This window comes from Coturnix japonica, chromosome 1 (assembly GCF_054131305.1).
Source record: "Coturnix japonica strain WE chromosome 1, WE-NBRP24, whole genome shotgun sequence".
Classification (NCBI taxonomy): domain Eukaryota; kingdom Metazoa; phylum Chordata; class Aves; order Galliformes; family Phasianidae; genus Coturnix; species Coturnix japonica.
In genome coordinates, this window is record NC_140663.1 from 79196893 (window position 1) to 79220651 (window position 23759).

Genomic DNA, 23759 nt, shown 5'->3' on the forward strand with positions numbered 1-23759 from the left:
GTCTCTATAAGGACCTTTTAGAATCAGGTCCTGCTAAGAAGAAAAAGGTCTTTGAAGGAATTTGAATTTATCTTTTTTTTTCTTTAAGGAAAGCTTAATTTTGATCTCAGTAAACATAGCAGGACAAGGCTGGTTGAGAGATTAGATGTTGGCTGCTGGCTGTTTAGTGGGTGGTTAAAAAAAAGTAGCTCTTGTAGATGGCAGATTTGAAGAGCACTGGTACTGATGGAAACTACAAATGATGATACCTAAGGTTATTTAGTAGTGAGCTCCTAAGCTCAGTTACTAGAGGAGTGTTGTTAGTGTGTCAACTTGTACCAATAGTGTTTTTCACCAGCTTACTGACAAAGCTCAGGGCAGTTGTTCCCATCTATGCCCTTGACTTGAAGGTGAAGAAGAGAAGTCGCTTATATCAACATCCAGTAGTTTCCACTTTTCGTGCCAAGATGTTGCTGTCTGCTATTTGAATGTGGTTACTAACAGGAAGACACTTGAAGTGTAAGACTCTAATCTGTTAATACTAGTCACTTTTGTAATGTAGAGGATAACATATTCTGAATTAGAGTTCAAAAGATTAACTGCTTGCTCCATCAGGACAATACCAGAATGAAAACAAGTCCGTCATTTTCAAGTCTGCAGTATCAAGATGCTGGAAACTACATCTGTGAAACTACTCTACAGGAAGTTGAAGGGCTAAAGAAAAGAAAGACACTTAAACTTATAGTGGAAGGTAAGGAAAAAGAAACTTACGATTATTAATTGTGCTGTTCAAATAAAATGCTTAACTGTAATTTTTTTTTCTAATAGGAAAGCCTCAAATCAAAATGACAAAGAAAACCAACACAAATAAGATGTCTAAAACAATTGTCTGTCATGTGGAAGGTTTTCCTAAGCCAGCAGTGCAATGGACAGTTACTGGTAGTGGAAGCCTCATAAATAAGGCAAGTATCTCTATAACTACTTCTTTCACCAAAAGATAGGATGCGTGATTTAAAGACAAGAAAAAATTCCAAGTAGTTAGATTGAAGGAGTTTAATCAGTTTTATTTCTTTGAGGGAAGGAGGGTTACATGATATTACAGGGTACATGGACAGTAGCTACCTGGGTAATTTCTGATGATAAAAGGCTTTTGAAAATAGCAGACAAAGGTTACCCAAAGGTAACTGTCACCTACAAGACAAGGCTGGAAGGAAAAAGATGGAAAAGGAGAAGTTTGCAATAAAAATCTGCATTTTAAGTTATTCAGCCATTTTTCTTGGATAATGTGGTGGCTTTGCCAATATATAAAGGATTTACAAATTCTGATGGACTATGAAATTTGTGTTAGGAAGCAATAAGGTACTTGATGTAGGCATTAACTGACGGGAAATGTTACAACTAAAAATAAGAAAATATGCACAATAAAGTTTCTAATGGACTTTGCAGTTTTATCCTAATATATATGGTATTTTTGTATGGTTATACCCATTATTTCTTACTGGATAAAAACCACAAATGTGGTCAGCTTAGGGGACAAATAAGGAGACTTAAGCAGCTTGAGAAATGAGCAAACTAGAATATTTTCATATTGACAACCAAAAACACATGCAGAGCATTGCCGTATTTTGTCTTGACAGGAACAATAAATTAGACCTGTATCAAAACATTTAAAGACTGGAAGTATAATGCCCATTGTTCCTGCCGATTTTACTGCTTCCTAAGGTTTTGTTTTAGTCCTACAGAAATTACATGACTGTGAAAATGTGCCCATTTACTTGCAACTGTAGGTTAGGAATTGTGTTGAGTCTGTATAACTAATGGGTTGAAAATAATGTTTTTCTGGATGTGGCATTAATGCAAGAACAATGTACAGCAAATTTAAGGAACACCTTAATTGCCATCATGGCACAGATGCTGCAGGTACCAATAAATAGATGTAGCCTGGCAAAATGATTCTTGGGTGGAAACAACTGATGACTTGGAATCTTTTAAAGTGGAAATCTTACAGTGGTCATTTCCTTTATAAAGGCCTAAGTGAGAAGGATCAAGATGGAAAGAAATGCAAACCCAGAAGTCTCATTTTGGCATTTCCTTGGAGGATTTTGTTCCTTGGATATTTTTAAATAGTTGGAAAAAAAGAAAAACAAGTACAGGGTGTGGTGAACTTTAAAAAAATACCTCTTTATAAGTCTTATTGCAGTGCATGCTGTGCAAAATGTAGCTAGAGCTACAAGAAAAGCCTGGGCAATCCAAACGTTCACATTACTGTGTAATATAATAATGAATTATTTCTATTGTTATTTGGAAAACTAAAATATTGTTGATTGTTATTTCTCTCTGAACATTTTCATTGTGTTTGTGTTTTTCAAGGATGCTAACCTTCATTTTTTACCTTTTCAGACAGAGGAGACCAAATATGTTAATGGAAAATTTTCCAGTAAAATTATAATTGCTCCTGAGGAAAATGTAACATTAACATGCATTGCAGAAAATCAGCTAGAAAGGACTGTGACCTCTCTGAATGTCTCTGCCAGTGAGTATCTTCTAAAGACCATTTTCTGAAAGTTGTAGTTTCACATAAAGTATCTGCACTTCACACACCAATGAAGACTGAACGTGCATAATAATGTTGGTACTAAGGTAGTTACCTTTTTGTCTTAAAAGGCAAGCAATGGCAAAGAGAACTATAATAGTATAATAGTATACAGAGTATGTTGATAGCTTTCTGGATGAAGTCACGTAGTCTTCCTCGACTAGTTGTATAATGTATGCAATATGTAAGTATGTAATATATGTATGTTTATAAAGTTTTTTCTATATATACACACACACATATATGTACTTATACGTATTATATAATTAATATTATACCATGATGGTACAAAAGAATATACATTTGGTATACATAAAATATTAGTTACAAAAGACAAAGTCTTTCTTTATTACATCTTTTACTCCTTAAATTCCAGTTTATCATCAATGGTATTGACTCTTTCAGTTTTCAATGAGGAGATATACTAAGAAGCTAATAGTTGTGAAAGAGGAGCACATAAATATTTCTGAGATAAATATTATAGCATTGAACAAGATTCTCCAGTTGGATATCTTACAGTTAAAAAATAACGACGTTTTCTTAGAGATGTTTGGCAGACCTTGTATTATTTTTTAGTGTCACTGATGCAAATAATTAAAAGTAACATTCAGGTTATAACATGTTTTATCTTTAATTTTTACGTTTTTCATTTCAGTAAGTATTCCAGAGTACGATGAACCAGAGGATAGAAATGGTATGTACGGTTCTCCATCTCCATAACCCTTTCTCTTGATTGTCTCAGATTAAGACAGAGTCACTGAACAGTCCCTCATAATAGGACTCAACTTGATCTGTAACAGGTAGCACCATGATTGACTAAGAACATGACTTTCTTGAAGCTTTAAGTGTTGTGGGGTTTTGTTTTATTTTTTGCTTTATCGTTTTGAAACAGTTTGTTCTTTGTTTCTAATGCAAATAATTTTTAAAATGCTGTAGTACTTTTCTTCATCATAGGTTAACTCATTAACTTTTCTTCTTCACTTCAGATGACAACAGTGAAAAGGTTAATGACCAGGCAAAGCTAATAGTGGGGATTGTAGTCGGTCTTCTGTTGGTTGCCCTGGTTGCAGGTGTTGTCTACTGGCTCTACGTGAAGAAATCAAAGTAAGAATTTATGGAAAACTTGGTACTAAATTAAAAAAAAAAATAACCATGAACACAAACATATATTTACCTGTTTTCCTTCCTGCAGTATCCCAATAGTCTGAGAGGGGACAAGTTGCTATACTAGGTGCATTTAATAGAGAAAGGATACTTGACACTTCTGATTGGCATGCCCTAAAGCTTAACAAGACATTTCTCTTGGATAAGGGCAGCTTACTCCAAGACTTCTCATAGTTAGTTGTCTCTAATGAGGTTCTATTTCCTGACAACCAAATCTGTGCTGATATGGTACCTGTGAGTTAATTGTGGGAAGTCACTTCCTGTGTGTGCTACTAGAAACTGTCTACACTTAAAATTTGGCTAACTCTTCTGCTTTAAAACATGGACTGAATTGCAGAATAGATCTAAATTATCTAGATCCTTCATTCATTCACATATATTCTAAGATCTATAGAAGTAAAAATGGTAAACATAGACCTTTTGTTGCTGAAAAGATAGAAGCCAGCATTCAAGTGAGTATGTTTTAACAACCTAAGCAAGCACAGGATTTGCCATTGAGGCCTGCTTGGCTTTCAAGTTTCTGTATTTTACTCAGGCCCACTTTGAGATCACCTATTTTATTTTATAGAGTAGCCATTTTTCTCCACAGTTTTTAAGATGGTTGTGACTGTGTCCCATTTGGCCTTAACACCATATATGTGTCCCTAGGGAGAACTTAGAGCAGGCTTGCTGTCTGGAAGGTTGCTCTCAACTGCTTTTTACATAGGGAGATTAAGGAAGTTTTTCATAATAAAAACAAATCAATGTAAGTATATAAAAAAAATCTTAATGTTCTTTTTGTGACTTTTCATTCAAGTTAGCTCAAATGAAATGTGTGACAGAAAAGTGACAAAGTGTGACAAGGAATTTTCAATCTACTTTTCTTAGAAAATACTGTTTTTTGGATATTACATGAGGAATGTACTCCAGACATAACTAAGTAGATTTTGGAAGTTCTGCAAATAAAGAACTGCTGTAAATGTCTGAGCACAAAACCACACTCAGATATTATAGCAGGGTTCAGGGGTGAAGCACTTTTTTTTTTTTTTTTTTGCGAAGTTCATGCTTCTTTTAGTTACAAATTAAGAAGTAATAATAGAACCATAGAATCATTAAGATTGGAAAACTAAAGTCATCTAGTATAATAATGTTGAGCTCCTCCTCCTACACTTTGCTACTCTTGTAATAATGTCTAGAATGATTTTCTCTCATCTATTTTGAATATGAGAATATGCAGCCATAAAACTGGGTTTTTGCAAGCGGTGGTAGGATACAAGGAGGGCAGAGAAGATAAAGTATCTTTTTCTGCACCATTATATAGTGTGGTAAGAGCCAAAGAGAAACTTAGATTATAGGATGTCATATGCTGAAATGAGCTTGTGATTTAAAATAGCTTTTTCCTCTTCAAATATAGGATACATTATATTCTAAATAGAGTATTCTATATTCTTTTTTCTTTTCCTTTTGCTCAATTTCTCTTAGACACACGTTGAGTAAAATTAGAGCTTGAATTTATTAGAAAGGTTCACCGGGAACAAAATAATAACAATAATAAACCTTTATAGTTAAATAATAGTCTTCCTATTTCATATGGTGTCGCTGGCTTCTGAAACCCTTAATTGACTTGTTGTCACTGACAATCTCATGTTGTCAGCATATACTGAAGTTGACCTGTTTTTATCCTCTCTAACTTGTGCATGCTGTACTTTCTAGAGCAAGCTGAGTGTCGGTACCTATTCTTTGTCAAAGTTTTCAGCACAGACTGTAGTCTAGGAATAAATGGAGTCCTTGTACAAAGCACCTTACATCTTCAGATACAGCTTGTGTCCAATCACAACTATCCGTCTCTGTGCAGGCAAACAGATAGTAGTCACTTTCTGAACCCACCCTTGAACAGTAACTCACCTAATCTCTATTCCCAAAGTGACGCCAAAAGAAAGTCTCAGAAGGCAGAATCACAGAATTTTCCAAGTGTGCCGAGGCAAGAAAAACATTACTTTTGTCATTATGGGTGTTGTGGTTTGTATTATCTTCTATTGTTTTGTCATCCACGCTAAGTAGAAATTACACTTGTAGCCTTGGAATATATTTACAATGAATCACTTATATAGTTATTCACTGCCTTAGCTCCACTCGTTGCAAAAGCTGATCATTGTCACATATTCTTTTCACTATGAATATTATCCCATAAATCAGGGACTCATCTGTATTCCGTGTCCTGCACAACCAGCCCCCTCTCACATTAAGAGCTGAGGCTCCCTATCCAAGCATGCTTTGTTTCTCCTTCATCTGAGCAGAAGGCCAGCTTTCTACAGCTCTGTCCACTTTCCAAAGAGCATATTTGAAACTAATTAGCATTGAACAGAGAATATAATATGACACAGAAGAATCTGACTAAAATTCTTGCCATATCTTAGTCAAGCATTTCTAGAACACCCATCTTCTGTAAATCCTTCATATACAAAATGTTTATGTTGCCAGAAACTACTGAGAGGTTATGAACACATTAGAAAAAAAGCAGTGTACCCAACACCATATGTCCCTCTTCTCCAGGCATGGAAGTGCTGCACGTAGATTAAGCCTTCACCCATTTTTGCTCTTTGGGTTTAGAGGTACGCAAATCTGCTTTTGTATGATACTAGAAAGAGGTTAAAGTAGTTTAAAATAACACAAAAGTATATGCAGCTGGGCAAATTGAAGCACAGCAGCAGTCTTAAAATTGTTCATGCTCAGAGCACAACAAAATATTGAAATTCTCCTTAGATCACAGTAATCAAGAATGTTACTAGTCTCGCTCTGAAACTGAACACTTGAAGCATAGCAATTCTGCTGTACTGATACTTTATAGGAAATTAGCATATGAAACCAAATGTAGCAGGGCAAATATACAAGCAACTTGCTGTATGTTTTCAGCAAGATGCAGCACTTGTGTTGTTTTCCATGCAATTGCTTTCCAGAGAAAAGACCAAGTTGTGACCAGTGCTGAAAGTGTTAGTTAACATCACAAAACTTATATTAAAATTGAATAAACTGAATTTACAAAAATCACTCCTTTCTATATCACTGGAGTGTTTTTCTTTTTGCCTTTTTTCCTGCTGATAGACATTGGAAAGTAGTTGTAAGAATTAGAAGGCAAAATTGGGGCAAAAACGAAAAGAGTTTGCAAATAGTCCAGGTTTGGTTGGGTGAGATCCTCAGCTCATACAAAATCCTTTCCAGCATTACAGTTCAGTGTCTTAACATGCCTTTCAAAGGTGTTGCTGACAACGAAGTTCACAGCTCATGCTTCAACATGCAGAACAACATCAATGTGTGTTCTCTTACCTATCATTATAACTAGCTTAATAACAAAGGCACTGCAAATTTTCTGCCTAAGCAGAATTACAATAAAGCAAGCAAAACAATGGAGATAGATAGAAAGGTCTGTATATTAAGAATAATGTTATCGTAAGTATCTAAACAAAATGCATGAAAATAATGGCCCCTCAACGCACACTCAGAAGAAAACTGAAGACCTCATTTTGGCACTACTTACAGAGACATTTTGATTAGCGTTCCCCGAGGATAATTATTTTCCTGAAGAGAGAGCATAGATAAATGTAAAATATGAGTCATGATTTTAGCAAGAGCTGGGAATGAGCTGTTTTAAAAATGATTAAATGAAAAAGAAAAAAAAAAAAAAAAAAAAAAAAGAACCAGCCATGAGATGTAAGTAAGCTCATATTAATACAACCAACTTTCACAATATCATAGAGCAATATCATAGTATCCTAGAATGGCTTGGGTTGGAAGGGACTTCAGAGATGATCTAGTTCCAACCCTCCTGCTAGGGCAGGCTTGCCAAACACTAGATCAGGCTGCCCAGGAACCCATCAAGCCAGACCTTGAATGCCTCCAGGGATGGTGCAACATTGCCAAAGCATACTAAAACAGGGGCTTATTAGATCTGTTTATCATGTGTGTGAGTTGACAGCAACAAAATGGGCTGTCTTGCCCTTTTTGGCATGTTCCCTGGGATCTGTGAGGCTGTTCAAACAGAGTTGCCCAGCTGCTCAGATGTCATTGGGAAGTCGCTCTTTAGCTACAAGCGGAGCAAGTTGACAGCAGTCAATGCACAGAAAAATTAAGAAACAGTCATTGAACATTATGGTAGTAAAGGACCATTACAAGGTCTCAGGTCACTTCAGCAAGTGGCAGAAACTCTGTTTTTGAGCCATTACGCTGTTGCAAGCTCTGACAATATCTGTCAAGACCTGAGGGCTGGTGCCATACCAGGGTTGCCCATTCCTCTGCTGTTGGCACAGCACTGCCAATGGTTCACACTGCTCTAACTCAGTTCAAATTTTGATTCTATCATCTCTTAATACTATTGAGCACTTGAAAAAAAACAAACAAATCAGGAATAGAATTTGTACTGAAGTGGTAAATCTGCCCATGATCAGCAAGATCACCAAGACACTAGAATTGAACTTTGTATGTATTTCACTCTCAGACACTGAAAATCTAAATCTGTCTGGCTTTCTGACATGAAAAGCTGCTCTGATTTCAGACAAGTAATACTCACTCTACTCCACATCAGGATTCTGGGGAACTCTCTTTTAAAGGTAGAATGCTGCCTTTCACCTCTCCATTCTCACCCCTGTTGTCTATGGGAAAACAGAGATGGCATTTAGTGAGGGGAACACCATGGTTCCATTGAATGCTGAGCTACAGTATAACACCTGAAAAATAAATCCCGATAGCAACATAGGACCTACCAGCTGTAGCCATTGATCCATTTTAACCTGATCAAAGAACAGTAATGCCACTTAGTTACAGTTCCCTGTCGTTAGGTGTCAGGTCATTCAAGATCCAGTCTGCTTTAGGTCCTATAAAACTGTGGATAAGAGGCAAAAAAAAGGCATCATGCTGAGCCATGCCAATAGTCTGTCCATTCCACTTACTTGTCTGCAGGAGCAGCCCCAAGTGCTCATATAAAGCACAGTGAGAGCAGATGAGCACACAGCGCTGCTTCCCCACCTCCAGCTCGTATCAGCTCTGGCAGTTGCCCAGATCCAGATTCTTTCAGCTGTCTCCAGTTTTGAGAAAGACTTCTTTATGGAAAAGGCTTCTAGTCTGTGACAGGACAGATTCTGTGCTCTACCTAAAACAAACAAATTTTTACATTTTAATTAGAAAAAATAATTTTCCAATTTTTTAAAGGTTTTCTTTGTTTGTTTGGATATTTTATTTGTTTGGTTTTTTAACTAGGATTAAAGAGATTTGTGAAGGGTTACTATGATCACAGGAGAAGGTCAATCTCTACCAAATGATTGGATTTTCTTCTTTGTAACATCTACATCCTTTCCTCCCCATGCACTGAATGTGCTTTCAGGCTTTTAGATATCAATATTTTAGATAACTTGCCACTGTAGAGCATGTTACTTTGAGTTTCAAATTCAGCATTTCTGAAGTTAGCCTGTGACAATCAGTAGTTTGGATCTGTGTATAAGAGGCTTTACAGCAAAACTGGTTCTGCACAGATACCTGTCCTTCTGTCAGCCACACAAGCAGAACAGAGTCAGTCTGAGAGCATCAAGTAAAAGGTAAATGCAAGCTGGAAGCATTACAAGTTTGAACCACCTAGTAAGTTACCTACTTCAAAACCTGTCTGGTTTTAGAGTGGTCCCATTCAGCGTACTCTCTGGAATTTGGGACCCTGAATTGCACACCCTCTGGCACTGCCCATCACACACTGCTCCCACCAGCAGCACTCCCAGTCACAGCACGCCCAGGAGTGCTGAGGAGCAGGTGCATTGGCACCTGGTAGAAGCTCTGCTGAGATAAGCACTAAATAGTGCTTTATTAACAATACCTTTCGATGCTCCTTCAGCTCAGGGCACACAGAGTGCTCAGCCCCAGCTCGCAGCCTTTGCTCAGATGGAGGATGTGCACTAGCACACTCCGATAGCAAAACATTGGAATTGGTGGTTTTGTGAGGTATATACCTGCATGGTGTCTGCGTGCTGTGTCACACTCCCTTGCCTACCTGTGTCTTCACTGCATTTTGCAAGTCAGTGTCACTGCAGATCTTTACCCTGAAGCAAGGGTGAGTGTATGCATAAATCTGTCACAACAGATGTTACTTTTCTGTAGGGGAAACAAATTATCCGTAGAGAAAATGCCTATACCATAATCTGCTTTGACACGAGGGATTTACTTTGTCCCACTCAAACACATTTGCCCATTTACATTCTAAAAATTGTGGCCTTCAAAATGTTATCGCAGCTCTGCAGGAATCTTTCACCTTGGCAGACAGTGAGGCTTCTCACACATTAAATGAATGGCTTAGTGGTTTTATTGTGCTAAGCCAAACTAAGCACTTAACTCATTAATTCATCTCCACCACTCGTATTAAAGACAACCTGCTATTTTAAATGAGGCATACCTCTTTTCTCCCCCTCAAACGTTTACACAATCCCTCCTTTACCTAAACCTTGTCAGTCAGAGCCAGCATGGATCTGGAAGACAGAATGTTTTCTTTTTTTTGGCGCTGCCTGAATTTTCATTAATTTCTTCACAGTTAAAGAGCTGCTGTTTGGCGCAGCCTCTGAAAGTCAATTACTACGAGTACACAAAAGATTGCTATGTTGATCAAGATATCTTAGCCACACTTGTAACATTTTAGTACGCCTTAAAGCAAACTCTTGTTTGTTGAAACAAGCTACACAATTAATTTGTCAAGATACATGGATCTGCACAACCGGTTCAACCATACTTCGCTAGCTCAGAATAATTCTGAATTTCCCAAGATATGAAACACAAAAGCACGGCTTTGGTGGGGAAACTGGTGCCACTGGTCCATTTACAAACATAGTCAAGCCTATTGCTCCACTCCAAATAGAACTGTAAGAGGGGTGGAATCAGCATCATTAGTGTGAGTATGGAACAGAGTGCTGTAGAAGTGAAAATATGACCCTAATTTTTCATTCTAGGACAGCATCAAAACACGTAGACAAAGATCTCGGAAATATAGAAGAAAATAAAAAACTAGAAGAGAACAATCATAAATCTGAGACTTAAGAGACCAAACGTGTCAGTCATCATTCCAGGTATGTGTTTCACTCTTCAAAATCTAACATCTGGCCACCTCTTCTCTCTAGCAATCAACAGCAAACAATCACGGGGTTAGATCAGGGCTGTTGCTTACCCTTTGGGCATAAGAAGTGGAGTGGTTTTGACTCTGGTGATATGAGGACAGACAGACTCGAGTCCCCCAGCCACTTAAAAGTTCTAACCTGCATACACACACATTAAAGATATGCAGTATTTAGATATTCAGGATCTCACATAGTGGTATGATTCTCCTTGTGCTCTTGGAAAGAGACGCTGTATATTAAGCTAGTAAAAGTGCAACAGGTATACAAGTTTACCCAGCTGGGATCTGTGCAAAACAAAGTGTGCAAAAATAAACAGACACCGTTCTGTCTGGAGTTGCTGGTTACTACCAAGCACCAACAGCACCACCCAGTGCCTGCACGTCTATATACCGTTACTGCATACCCACATGCCATGTCTCGCTACTTGGTACTCAAAGTGGGAGTTCAGACCATTTTTCTGAGCAATGTAAGTAATTTGAGATTAACTTTGTGGTACTCACGATAGTGAGCTTTCTTGAATGAATCATCAGCTGATCGTTAAAAGGGGAGTAGCTCATGTTCACCAGCACAGCATTTGGAGTTCCTCGATAGAAAAGCTGTGGATGGCCCTGAGTTGCTAAATAGTGCTAGATACCTGCTTTGGGCTGCAGGGCTTTAAAGCGTATGGTGGGATAATCACATTTCTCATTTGCATAAGAATACAGCTCTGATTATGGATCATTTCACTCTGTCAGTACTATCTGAAATATTAAAATAAACCCCACTATTTTCGTACTAAATAAAAACAATCATAGAGTATACGAAGAGATGCAGCATTCCTGCATGCCCTCTCCTTGGGGTCTCATTGGATTCAGGAACTCCCAAATAGCCACAGTGTACATACATGGCATTTCTACTGGAAAATCCTGCCGTCCCTTCAGCTGGGGGTCATTCTGTATCTAGTTATTGTTCTGGATTTTGTACTTTTGACAGCATTGCAATATTGAGGGGATTGGGAGGAGATGAAATTAGCTGAAGGTGTTTATTGACCGTAGCTGTTCACATGGCATCACGGGCCTTTGGTGCCATCTTGTATTATAGTTTTTTTATACTGTTGGGTCAGTAGCTCTGCACAAACAAAAGCTTACCCATAAGTGCATTACCTACCAGGTAGACTTCCTTGCTTTAGGAACTGCACTGCAACAGCTGTTCTTATCACAAAGGAAAGCATTCTCATTAAATGGGAGGAGAAAGTACTGCTAATGTCACTTTATGCTTGGAGGTCAGACGCTGAGCAGTTATATTGGTTAACATGATTAAATCTAAACCTGTTTAACCACCTTTATCTTTCGTGTTTTCAGAGAATACATATAGACCAATTGAAGCATGAACGTGGATTGTATTTAAACGTATACAAAGAAGTGACAGCTATTCATGGTTCAAGTATTAAACAGATCATACTACCAAGTTTTCAGCGGATTTTAGACACAATTATTTCAAGCTAAAAAAAAAAAAAAAAAACAAAAAAAACCACAAACAAACACAAAACAACAACAAAAAACCCCAACCCACAGAATAACTAATTTTGGCAACAGCCATGATAATAGGTCACCATGTTGTGTTCTGTTTAAACTATTTTTTTGTAAATGTCTGCACTGAAGATTTCTTTTTGTTTGCCTTTATGTAAATTTTTTACGTAGCTATTTTTATACACTGTAAGGCTTTGTTCTGGGAGTTGCTGTTATTCTGATGTATAGTGTAATGGTTTGATTTCAATTGTTTTTATGACACCCTTTGGGCAGGTACATGTCTAATTCTGATTGTTATCAGTGAATACTCTGCTTTGTAGCAAATACCTAAAGCGTAAGATTGTCCTAAAGGCAAATATCGATCTCCTTTTTTCATTGTTAGGAGTCACAGTAAAGAGGAGAGGTGACGGTTGTGACAAAAATAAGCCGAATTGTTAATAACAGTGAGTATTTAAGAAAGCTGAGGGAAAGCAAACAGCCAGAATGGGAGTAAAGAGTTTCTATGGAGAAGGCTGGGGACCGAGCAAGGAACACAATGAAATACTCATAGCCTACGTGCAGATGGTGGCCCATGGTCCTTTCCTGCTATAGCAAGGAGTGTGTTTTACTCATACATTACCTGTTGTCCTTCATGTTAGAATTAGGATAAGGAACTGGATTTCTGGTTTGATTTTGATTCCTTTACGTTATCCGCTGCCTTAAAGTACTGTACCTTTTCTTCACTTCAAAGAGATACCAGTCAGAATTGGAGATTTTTTTTTAAAAAGAAGTGGTCATATAAAAGCTGCATTTTTTTCCACAAAAATAGAATATATATATTTTTTGTGTGTTTTGTTAACTATGCTACAGATATTGAATGCACCTTGAGATAATTTTAGTGTTTTTAACTGGTACCTAATTTATCAAACAGTACATATAATTGTAACAATGAAATGTCTACGTATCTTTAGTTACATTCAAGTTTGTAACTTTATAAACATGTTTTACGCTTGAGAAAATTTATAGAATGGTACTGATAAGAAAATGGCTTAGAGTGAATGGCTGATGGAGAATTGTTGTTAAGGGAGAGGGAAGTTTCATTCTGCATGGAGGGATCATTTTAGGAAGAAAGCAATAGGCGAATTGATGGAGAAGAACAGCAAAGCACGCAGAACATCAGGTTTCCTTTTACAAATATCCAGGGAAAAAAAAAGTAAAAAAAAAAAAAAAAGTATGTTTTTATAGACTGGTAGGCAAAAAAAGAATATAAATAAATAACTAAAAGAAAGAGACGGATGTTAGGAAATGTATTTTGCCACTTTTGCATTATTTAGGGAGGGGGGGGAAGAAAACACTGTTACTTGTAAATTTGTAAAATGTTATATGTCTGGGCAGTAGTGACTGATGTCTTAATAAAAGCTTCCTGTAGTGCATTGGCATGGATTAAATACGTAAGAAGTCCTATAGACTCTATGCTGTATAAAATACTAGAGGGAAATCCTGTTATAGGCCTCTAAACTTTTGATTTGTTGCTGTTTTATTTGGCAAAGAGAAGGAAAAAAAAAAAAAAAAGAAATTATAATCTTGGTCAGTATTTAAACCAAAGTAAAATGGGGGAAAAACCAAAGTGATTTGTTTTGCATGGCTAAGCCATTATGTTATCTCTGTAAATATTGTGAGGTTTTGGGTTTTTTGTTTTTTTGGTTTGTTTTTTTTTCTTCTTAGAATTTTGTTAAAAAAATTCTAAAATTTTTAAACACCTGTTTTTTCCAAAACAAAATGTGAACACACAAAGAAGTTACTTTATATACAAATATATCTCTTTTTCTTTTGGTGCAAGAACACTGCCAAGTGAGACACGTTTTTTTAACCAATCGCAGTGGGCGTGACTCTAAACAGGAAAAAGTTGCAACAGAGTGCTGGGAAGGAGTATGCAAAAATCAACTGTCTGTTTATAACACTACAAATAGTTTTTAAACACAGAGAAGAAACCTCCAAAGACCATCAGGGAAAGCATAGGGAAGGGTTGAAAATGTTGGTACCGCTGTCTCGGGAGCGTGGTGGAGGAAGAGAAGAAGTCCTTCGGCTTCCACAGCTATGAGAAAGGAATTAGAAGACCTTCTCATCCTTTGGGATTCTGCTAGATTTCCTATGCACTTTAAATCTTCAGTCCTAGGAGCCGCGTTTTTCACTGCTCCACGTTCACTGTAGGCACGTTTCAAGAACCAAGAGTGCAAAAGAATTGATGTTTCTATCCATGCCTAAACAACAATAAAACTGAAGTGTATCTTCACTTGCCTGTCTGAAATCTCAGTTTGAAAGAACATGAATGAATGCGAGTAGGGCACTTTACTTACCAGGCTTATGCTGTTGCTGACTGTGATACTGCAAATATACACCTGCAGAATCCAGCTGGTGCAGAGAGATCCATGAGGTCCAGGGGGTTCTGTGTGGATGTATGGACCTTCTCTTGGAGCCGAGGGTCAGGACCTACAGAGCATCAGCACTCACTTAAGAGATATACAACTGTCCCATGCTGCCCACAGGTAACCTGATACCTTCCATGAGGTTGGCAGTTGTCATACAATCATAGAATTACCCAGGTTGGAAAAGATGTCAAGTTCAACTACAACATAACCATAGTACCCTAACTCTAACAACCCTCTGCTAAATCATATCTCTGAGCACCACATCCAAACAGCTCTTTAACACATCCAGGGACAGTGGATCTCCCTGGGGAGCCTATTCCAGTGTTTAACTGCCCTTCACAAGTTTTGTTGCCCTTCTCTGGACCTGCTGCAGTACTTCCACATCTTTTCTTTACTGAGGTGCCCAAAACGGAACACAGTACTCAAGGTGAGGCCTCACCAATGCCGAGTACAGGGGCAGGATTACTTCCCTAGTCCTGCTCACCACACCATTCCTGATACAAGCCAGGACGCCATTGGTCTTCTTGGCCACCTAGGCCCACCTGCTGGCTCATATTCAGCCAGCTGTCCATCAGCACACCAAGGTCCCTTTTCATCAGGCAGCTTTACAGCCACACCTCCCCAAGCCTGTAGTGTTGCCTGGGGTTGTGTTCAGAATGCAGGACCTGACACTTGGCCCTTGTCTCCACATGCAACCTTGTTAAAAGAAACTCTGGGAAGGACTCTTAGGAGTCACTCTGAAATCTGATATCATACGCTGCTCTGATGCTCAGTTTCAATTTACTGCATGTAGGAAGGAAAAATAAAATCCCTCCTCAGAAATGGTTCAAAAGAATAATAGCACACATTGGAAGAAAGCCATCCCTCTTGTTTTGAGGTTGGGAAATTAAGACTGTTGTCGTGTCTATTCTTGGCTGTACAAGAAACTGCCACTGAGCTTGGAACAAATCAAGAGGTTGCCTCCATGGTGCAGAGGCAGCATTCTGCAAGGAGAGCCCATAGGTTTCTCAAATCAGCCATTTTTTATGCCCCCAGAAGCGACATCTTAAAACTACAGCTCACTGTAATAGCAAAAAAAAAACCAACAAAACACTAGCACAGAAACATGATCAGTAAAGGCACATCCTGAAGGTGTGGCCTTCTGAATGAACAGCGAGTGCTTGGAAGCAACATGACAAAGGGCAAAGCATCAGGTGGATTTTGTACTGGGTCTGAGCCCTACAGAACAGCTTGCTTGCCTTTTATACACCTCCAACTACATTCCTTGAGCTAGCAGGTGTTCAAACCCTTAAGTAGAGTTAAATTCTTACCAGATTGCTTACCAGTAAAACAGACTATCCACACCCCATCATCTGTATTGTGCATGACATGCCAACATCAACCAGCAACACAGATGGTTCAGGCAATATGTTACACCTTTCCCTTCACAGAGAGTTTTCATGACGTCTTGCTTTGGAATACAGAGACAAATCAGTAACTCTGAATTGCACATTGATGACTTGATCATTATGGAATGCTGACACATTTTACCCATATTGGTAGCAGCTGAGGAGACAGGCAAAGGTGGTGGTGTGTTTTTTTTTGTTTAGTTTTTAAGGAATTTCTTCATAGAAATTGCAAGTTTACCTAATATCCTCATTGTTGCAGTTCAGTCTGATTTACTTGTACTACCACATGTAGCTGGTAGGCAGATACTTTCCTGTTGGTTTCATGATTTATATCATTGCATATGTGATGGTCACACATACGCAATTATCTAAGATTAATGATGGTACATGGAATGAGATCACACCCTCCTGTGTCAGCCACATCTGTGCAACCACAACTACATCATCTTTTGATGAAAAACATCCCCATCCAGGTATCTACATCCAAAAATTAACCTGCTACAGCTTTTTTAAACAGGTTGCTCCTGCAGTCAAGATAGCCCGAGCTGCAGAGTTGGAGAGAATGCAGAAGGCCCATGACATCTGCACATTACATACCTGTGTGTCAAGAAGAGGGTGAGATCCTCAGGCTGGCAGAAACCAGCTTAGCTCCAGTGCTGAACAAGGAGAACTTCAGCCTTTGCCTCACTGTGCTTTGTTAGAGTCTGAGCACACCGAAGTACTACAGGAGGGCGGGGAGCAAGGGGGAGAGGCTGAAAAACAAAATGGAAACAAACATACATGCAAAGAAAATCCCACCCCCACACGTTAAAACGTGCTTCATGTGTAACACAGCACATGCGTTGAATGATTTGTTTCAAATTGTCAGAATCAGTAACTAAGTTCATTACTTCTTATCTAGTTACATCAAAATCAATGTATTAACTAAGATCAACTCCATCCAGACAGCCACTCACAATCAGCCACTTGGTTCTTTAAAAGTCCTGTAATTTGCACATTTTTCTCATTTACATTCTAAATTGAAACATTTGCTCTATTAGCATCAAGGCATTCACTTTGATGTAGTAATGATTTTCAGCTTGAAAAGGTAGAGACTAAGTATTATGAAATGTTGTTCCTTAGTCAGAAAACAGTAATGTACCTCCATCATGCCCCTCATCCCCAAACATTTTTCTTGTTCTCATGTTCCCACCTGATGTGCAGCAAATGCTGGCATGGTCCTGCCTTCCCTGTCCTAGTGCTGCTTCTCTTATCTACTGTGATGTGCAGATTGATTCCCTGCTGACCACACTGTCACTCATCAATTTGTAGGATGGATTATTTTTTGGCTCACCCTTCTGCCACTCACACAAACTACACTTAATGCAAAATAAATGGCATGCAGGAATTTACACCCTGGAATGTCAGCACAAGCACTTTGTTTAAAGACACTATCTTCATGCGTTTCAGCTCATGTCACTGTGACACAAGAAATACTGCAGATTGCCCAGCCCTCTGCTTGAGAGGGACATAAGGGGAAAGGTAGCATCCTATTGCTTTATGAACATATCCATTTTACTTAAAAGCCATTTCCATCCACTTACTTTCTCACCTTTTCAACTTTCTCTTTCAGTCTAAATCTGGTCCAAATAAGGGCAACAAGGCTTGTGAAGGGCTTGGAGAATCTGCCCTATGAGAAGCGACTGAAAGAACTGGGGCTGTTTGGTCTGGGGAAAAGGGAGGCCGAGGGGAAACCTTATTGCACTCCTCCAATATCTGAAAGGTACTTACAGCGAGAGCAGGGCTGGTCTCTTCTCACTGGTGACAGGGCAAGAGGAAACGGATCAAGTTGCAGTAGGGCAGGTTTAGGTTGGATATCAGGAAGAACTTCTTTACAGAAAGGATTGTGAAGCACTGGAATAGGCTCCCCAGGGAGGTGGTTGAGTCACCATCCCTGGATGTGTTTAAAAACCATTTGGATGCAGTGCTCAGGGACATGGTTGAGTGGAGGGTTGTTAGAATTAGAGTAGTACAGTTAAGTTGTGGTTGGCCTTGATGATCTTTAAGGTCTTATCCAATCTGAGCAATTCTATCATTCTACACTATGATTCTAACCTCACTCAGAAAAACGTTCTGTGTAATGCAGTTCATATTAAAACAGGAGAACTGCAAATCCAGAAGAGATGCCTTCATCACCTCAAACCGGCTCCATCTGTCCCAATCCCTTTTTCCCTCACAGGGTTCTCACCAAAGCAGGGAAGTAACCACTGCACAGGGATATTGCTGATGGCAATTTGAGTTCCCCAGAGCTAGCGAGCAAACACGCATTCAGATGGTGTTGCAATTGTTTGATCATATCTACGCACCAGCTCCTAGATTTCATTACCATTTGCAGCTGTCAGAAGATGGGTGAGCCCAGCGCTGCCAACAGAGTGCATTTGAAAGGAAGAGCATAATTGAATCTAAATTCAGGAAATGAAATGAATTAAAGAATCGAACAAAACCTCATATAGATAAAATATTTCCACAAATTCAATTTCAGTGCTGCTGATATAGAAGCATTCTCCATTTTTATAAATGCAAACAAAGAAATATCACACTCATTTTCTTGAGTGTAAAGAAAGTAAACAGTGACAAATTCAAGTGACCAAAGAGAAAGAAACAGGACAAGGGAATAAGACCAGACTTCATGTGTTGATAAAACTGGAGTTACTGAGATTACCAGTGGGTGGAATAACACAATTCTAGTTATACGTGTTATGCATTTCTAACCCCAACTTGCTGTACATGGAAGGAATTCATTTTGCAGCACAGTCCAGTTTTGCTGCATGTCTTCATTGAATCATAGAATGGTTTGGGTTGGAAGGGACCTCAAGGATCATGAAACTCCAACCCTATTGCCACAGGCAGGGCCACCAGCCTCCACATTTAATACTTGACCAGGCTGCCCAGGGCCCCATCCAACCTGGCCTTGAATACCTCCAGGGATGGGGCATCCACAACTTCTCTGGGCAGCCTGTTCCAGCACCTCACCATTCTCATATTAAAGAACTCCTGCTGCTGAGTGCCAGGTCCCACATTTTCCTAATTCAGAATACATATCGCCAAACCACTGTAGTGAGAAAGCACATCTTTTCCCTGAGATTTATGTCAGGTAAGGGCAAGACGTTTGGCAATCAGAGCTCTTCAGAAGAGTGATGTTCATGGACCACCTCCTTCTGTATTGTTGCTGCCCTGAGAAATCAGTCATCTGGTGTTTCAAAGAAGGGGTGAGGGAGAGAAAGGAAGGGTGAAATTACACAGAATTAAGAGCATAACTCACTGAAAGTGCAAAATCTTTCAAGAAATGCATTAAATAAATAAATAAATAAATAAAGGAGATGATAACGTTGCTGTGATCACAGCCTCTGAAGATGTACCTTAAGTGCAGTGTTCCATCCATATGCTGTCTCTGCTGCTCTCTCTGGAGTGTTTATTCAAACATTTGCTCTCTCTTCATTATCTATACACTTTCCTACATTTACATTAGCTGAAACATGCTAATAACTATTCCCAGGAACAGATCTGGACCCAACACAGACAGGCATCTCTTATAAAGTTGCTGGCCACAGTGTCCCTTTATCTCCAATGAAGGAAGCCGTCGGATCTCTTCATTCAGCTCCAGAGGGAACAATCCTTAGCATCAGGCAGAGGTAAAAGTAAAAAAACACTCATTTAGTTCCATTTGCAGCAGGACAGATATTTAAACACTGAAATGTAACTTTAACCATTATGGAAAGTGTGCAGGCAGTTGGGGTTAAGCAGGATATATTTGCTTCCTGAATGGCTGGGGAGGTCTGAGAGCTGAACAGCAGAAGCAGCTGGAGGAGCCCTCTCTAAGGCACAGCCCAGCCCCCACTCCCAGCACCAGGTAGAGAGAGAGTATGATGAACATTTGCATTTCTCCATTCAGCAAAGTTCAACTCAGGGTCCAGAAATGGATGGAGGGAAAAAAAGCTGCTTTGTGATCTGTGCAAAAGCCTGTTCAGTTCCAGGACTGTGACCAAAGACAAACAATTCGACTTCCTCACCCTATGTAAGACTGCTTTTGTTATAATAATTTGGCTTTTGGTGCAAAATACATTTACATAAATTTACATGTGGAAAGTACACAAATGCATTTAAAGGTATTATTAACTAATAAACCTATCACAGATGATATTTTAATGCATTTGGTTCTTTCACCCAGCTGGATCTTGACACAAGACAACATGAGTATGATAAGTATTCCAGCAGAAAAATGCATTATTCACCATCTCTTGTGAATCTGCCTGGAACACAAAGCATGGCATCTCTTGCTGGCAGGGCATGTGGAAGAGGCATGGAAAAAATAAAAAGAAAACAGGGAACAAGGCTACATAAAACAGAAAAAGCAAGAGAATTTCTGTTTGAGAAAACAGCCTCTCTGTTTGCACCATTTTCAGGAGAGTTTTGGTATGAAAATATCACACCAGCACATCCATTCTGTCTCACTGATGCTCATTCACTATTACGTTCTGGCTAATTCAAAAGCCAACACAGCAGGACAGAGGCGGTCAGAGAGGAAGCATCAGAAACCAAGAAACCAAGATGGAACATGTAATGAAGTTACTCACATTGACACTGACTTCACACTGAAGTTAACACATTGACGCTGACCAACAATCATCAGGAAAGATACAAAGGAAGTTGGATGAGGAAAAAGAGTTTTCTGAAAAAAAAAAACTAAAGCAACATCTGAAGATTCCACAAGGGGAAAAAAACAGGTTATCCAGAAAAAAAAATACACTGCAGGTGATGGTGGCTATAAAGCATTCAAACAGATTTGGAAAGATGATTATAAAATTTCCCATAGCAATTTGCAAAGGTAAGCAAGCAGGCTCCATAATATTAAACACCTGAGCCAAAAAAAAAAAAAAAAAACCAAAACCAACCCCCCCCCCAAAAAAAAAACAAAAAAAACCATGTACCAGGACAGGATGCATGAGAGACTGAAACAGTTTTGATTGTGTAGAAACTGGTGAGCTATGACGGATACCTAACAAAGCTTTATATTAAATACATCACCTTTAAGCAGGGATTCAAATGACTGTAGACAACTACATAGGACAGCCTAACTGGAGGGGGAGTCAGATCTTCCCCTCCTGCTACTGTTTCTACAGGGGCACAGCCATACAGTGTCTCGTTTCAGAAAAAATACTGCTCGTTTGTTACCTCAGGGTACAACTCTCCCCATCTGGATTACAGCTTGAGACATAACTCAAGATAAAACCACAGAAACATAAAATTGTTTGAGTTGGAAGGGAACCTTAAAGACCATTTAGTCCAACTCCCCTGTAATGAACATGGACACCTACAGATAGATCAGGTTGCTCAGAGGCCAGTCCACTCTGTCCTTATATGTCTCCAGGAACAGGACATACCTTGCATCTCTGGGTAACCTGTTCCAGAGCCTCATCACCCCCTCTTATGGTAAAGAACTTCTTTCTTTTGTCTAATATTAATCTTCCCTCCTTCAATTTGAAACTATCTCCCATTGTCCTCTCACAACAGACACTGCTAAAGAGTTTGTTGCAATCTTTCCTGTAGCTACCCTTTAGATAATGAAAGGCTGCTTTCAGATCTCACTGGAGCTTTCTATTCTACAGGCCAAACATCCCCAGATCTCTCAACTTGCCCTCACATGGGAGGAGTTCCATCCCTTGGATCATTTTCATGGTCCACCTCTGGATACACTCCAACAGATCCATGTCTCCTGTACTGAGGACTCCACATCTGAATGCAGTACTCCAGGTGAGGTGTCACCAGCACAGAGTAGAGGGCCAGGATCACCTCCCTCAACCTGCAGGTCACGCTTCTTTTGATGCAGCCCAGGATACAGTTGGCCTTCTGGACAATGAGGGCACACTGCTGGCTCATGTCCAACTCCCCATCCACCAGGACTCCACCAGTACTTTCCTGCAGGGCTGTGCTCCATCCTTACATCCCCCAGCTTATAACAATAATGGAGGTTGCCACAACCCAGGTGCAAGACTTTGCACTTGGATGTGTTGAAACTCATGAGGTTCACCTGGGCCCCCCGCTCAAACTTGTCTAGGTCTCTCTGGATAGTATCTTGTCCCTCAGATGTGTCGACCATACCACACAGCTTAGTGTCATCTGCAAATCTGCTGAGGGTGCACTCAGTGCCACTGTTGATATCATTGTTGAAGCTGTTAAAGAACACTGGTCCCAGTACTCACCTCCGAGGGACACCACTTGTCACTGATCGCCATACAGACAGTGAGCCATTGAACACCACTCCCTGGGTACAATCTCATAATCAGTTCTTCTTCCAGCTAACACTTCTCCCATCAAATCCATATCTTTCCAATTTTGAGAGAAGGAGCAAGGCAAGGGAGACCATGTCAAAGGCCTTACTGAAGTTCAGACAGATGACATCAGTATCTCTTCTATTGTCCAGTGACACCGTTATGCCACAACAGAGGGCCACAAGGTTGGCCAGGCAGGACCTGCCCTTGACAAAGCCACACTGGTTGTTCCATATCACCTCCCTCTCTTCCATATGCCTTAGTATAGCTGTGAGGAGGATCTGCTCCAGAATCTTCCGTAGCACAGAGGTGAGGCTGTCAGGTCAATAGTTCCTTGGGCCATCCTTTCCACCCTTCCTAAAAGTGGAAAGTCACCAGAAACGTCACCTGACCACCATGACTTTATATATCAAGAGCTGTATGTCAACCGCATCAGCCAATTCCCTCAGGACTATAGGGATATAGGGACTATAAGGATGGGGACTATATTGCCATCTGTTTAATCAGCATATTACTTACAATTAAAACAAATAACTTGACTAACTAATAAGCAAGACTGCCATTACCAATTTACATTTATATTATTTGGCTTCCTGTCAGACAAAACTACAAGGCTTCTTCTCATATATAAATGCTGTTATTTGCACAGAACTATCAAAATACACATCTGTCACCCTTCTCCCCACACTATTTAATATTAGGATGCAATTTATCCTCTTTGGTCTTCCCATCTATTCCAGGCCATTCTAAAGCAGATTTGACATATAGTCCAGAGTTTTACTATAGGTTACCTCCAGTATCCCAGTGATCTTCAGTCTGTGCAACACTACCGCTTGTGGAAGTTCATACACCTACAGCTGGAAAATCTGTTCACCTTTGTTCTGTATCCAACTGCTTCTGTCATATTTTCCTTTCTTTCCATTTCTGAGCATATCTTTTGGCCTCTTTTTCTCTGTCCAGCCTTCTCCCACATACACAACTTGCTCCTTTTACTTTTTCTCTATTGATCCCAAATGGTTCACACTGCAGTTTGAGGTTGCACATCTAAGATAAAAAGTTGCCTCATCCTTGATAACCACCACTTCATCCCAGTTAAACACGAGCACTTTTCTACATACTGCATGAAGAGTGTGCATTTGACGGTTTCAACTCTCATACACCATCCAGTTCTCATTCAGAGGGCAGATTGCAAAGTGCTGCCCCTTCCTTTGGACATTCTTGGCGTTTCCTGCAGAGCCCTTAGAATAGGAGGCCTGGTATTCCAGGAGCACATCTTGCTCACAAGGTGTAACT

The 23759-nt window shown here is 39.5% G+C and overlaps 1 protein-coding gene and 1 long non-coding RNA gene across 5 annotated transcripts in view; one reads left to right on the top strand and one right to left on the bottom strand.

Moving 5' to 3' along the window:
* The window catches only part of ALCAM (activated leukocyte cell adhesion molecule), a 114453-nt gene extending 99819 nt beyond the window's left edge, over positions 1–14634 (top strand). Inside the window, exons 10-17 of one of the 2 annotated variants that reach the window (XM_085546146.1) lie at positions 595–730; positions 808–945; positions 2384–2512; positions 3228–3266; positions 3559–3676; positions 5571–5696; positions 10690–10806; positions 12195–14634. In XM_085546146.1, coding sequence (XP_085402272.1) covers positions 595–730; positions 808–945; positions 2384–2512; positions 3228–3266; positions 3559–3676; positions 5571–5696; positions 10690–10777 — 774 coding nt within the window. In that variant the 3' untranslated portion in view covers positions 10778–10806; positions 12195–14634. The remainder of the gene's footprint in view (positions 1–594; positions 731–807; positions 946–2383; positions 2513–3227; positions 3267–3558; positions 3677–5570; positions 5697–10689; positions 10807–12194) is intronic. The other variant, XM_085546145.1, reaches the window with a different exon arrangement.
* LOC107321071 (uncharacterized) lies at positions 3428–16892 on the bottom strand. Of its 3 annotated transcripts, XR_014945669.1 has the most exons (5): positions 16756–16892; positions 14699–14831; positions 8659–8858; positions 8280–8361; positions 7153–7291 (listed from the first exon to the last, which is right to left on the bottom strand). It is a non-coding gene; the product is annotated as an uncharacterized LOC107321071 (long non-coding RNA). The 3 variants fall into 3 exon arrangements; XR_014945668.1 differs by having other exon boundaries at positions 3428–8361; XR_014945666.1 differs by having other exon boundaries at positions 3428–8858.
* Positions 16893–23759: the final 6867 nt, after the last annotated feature.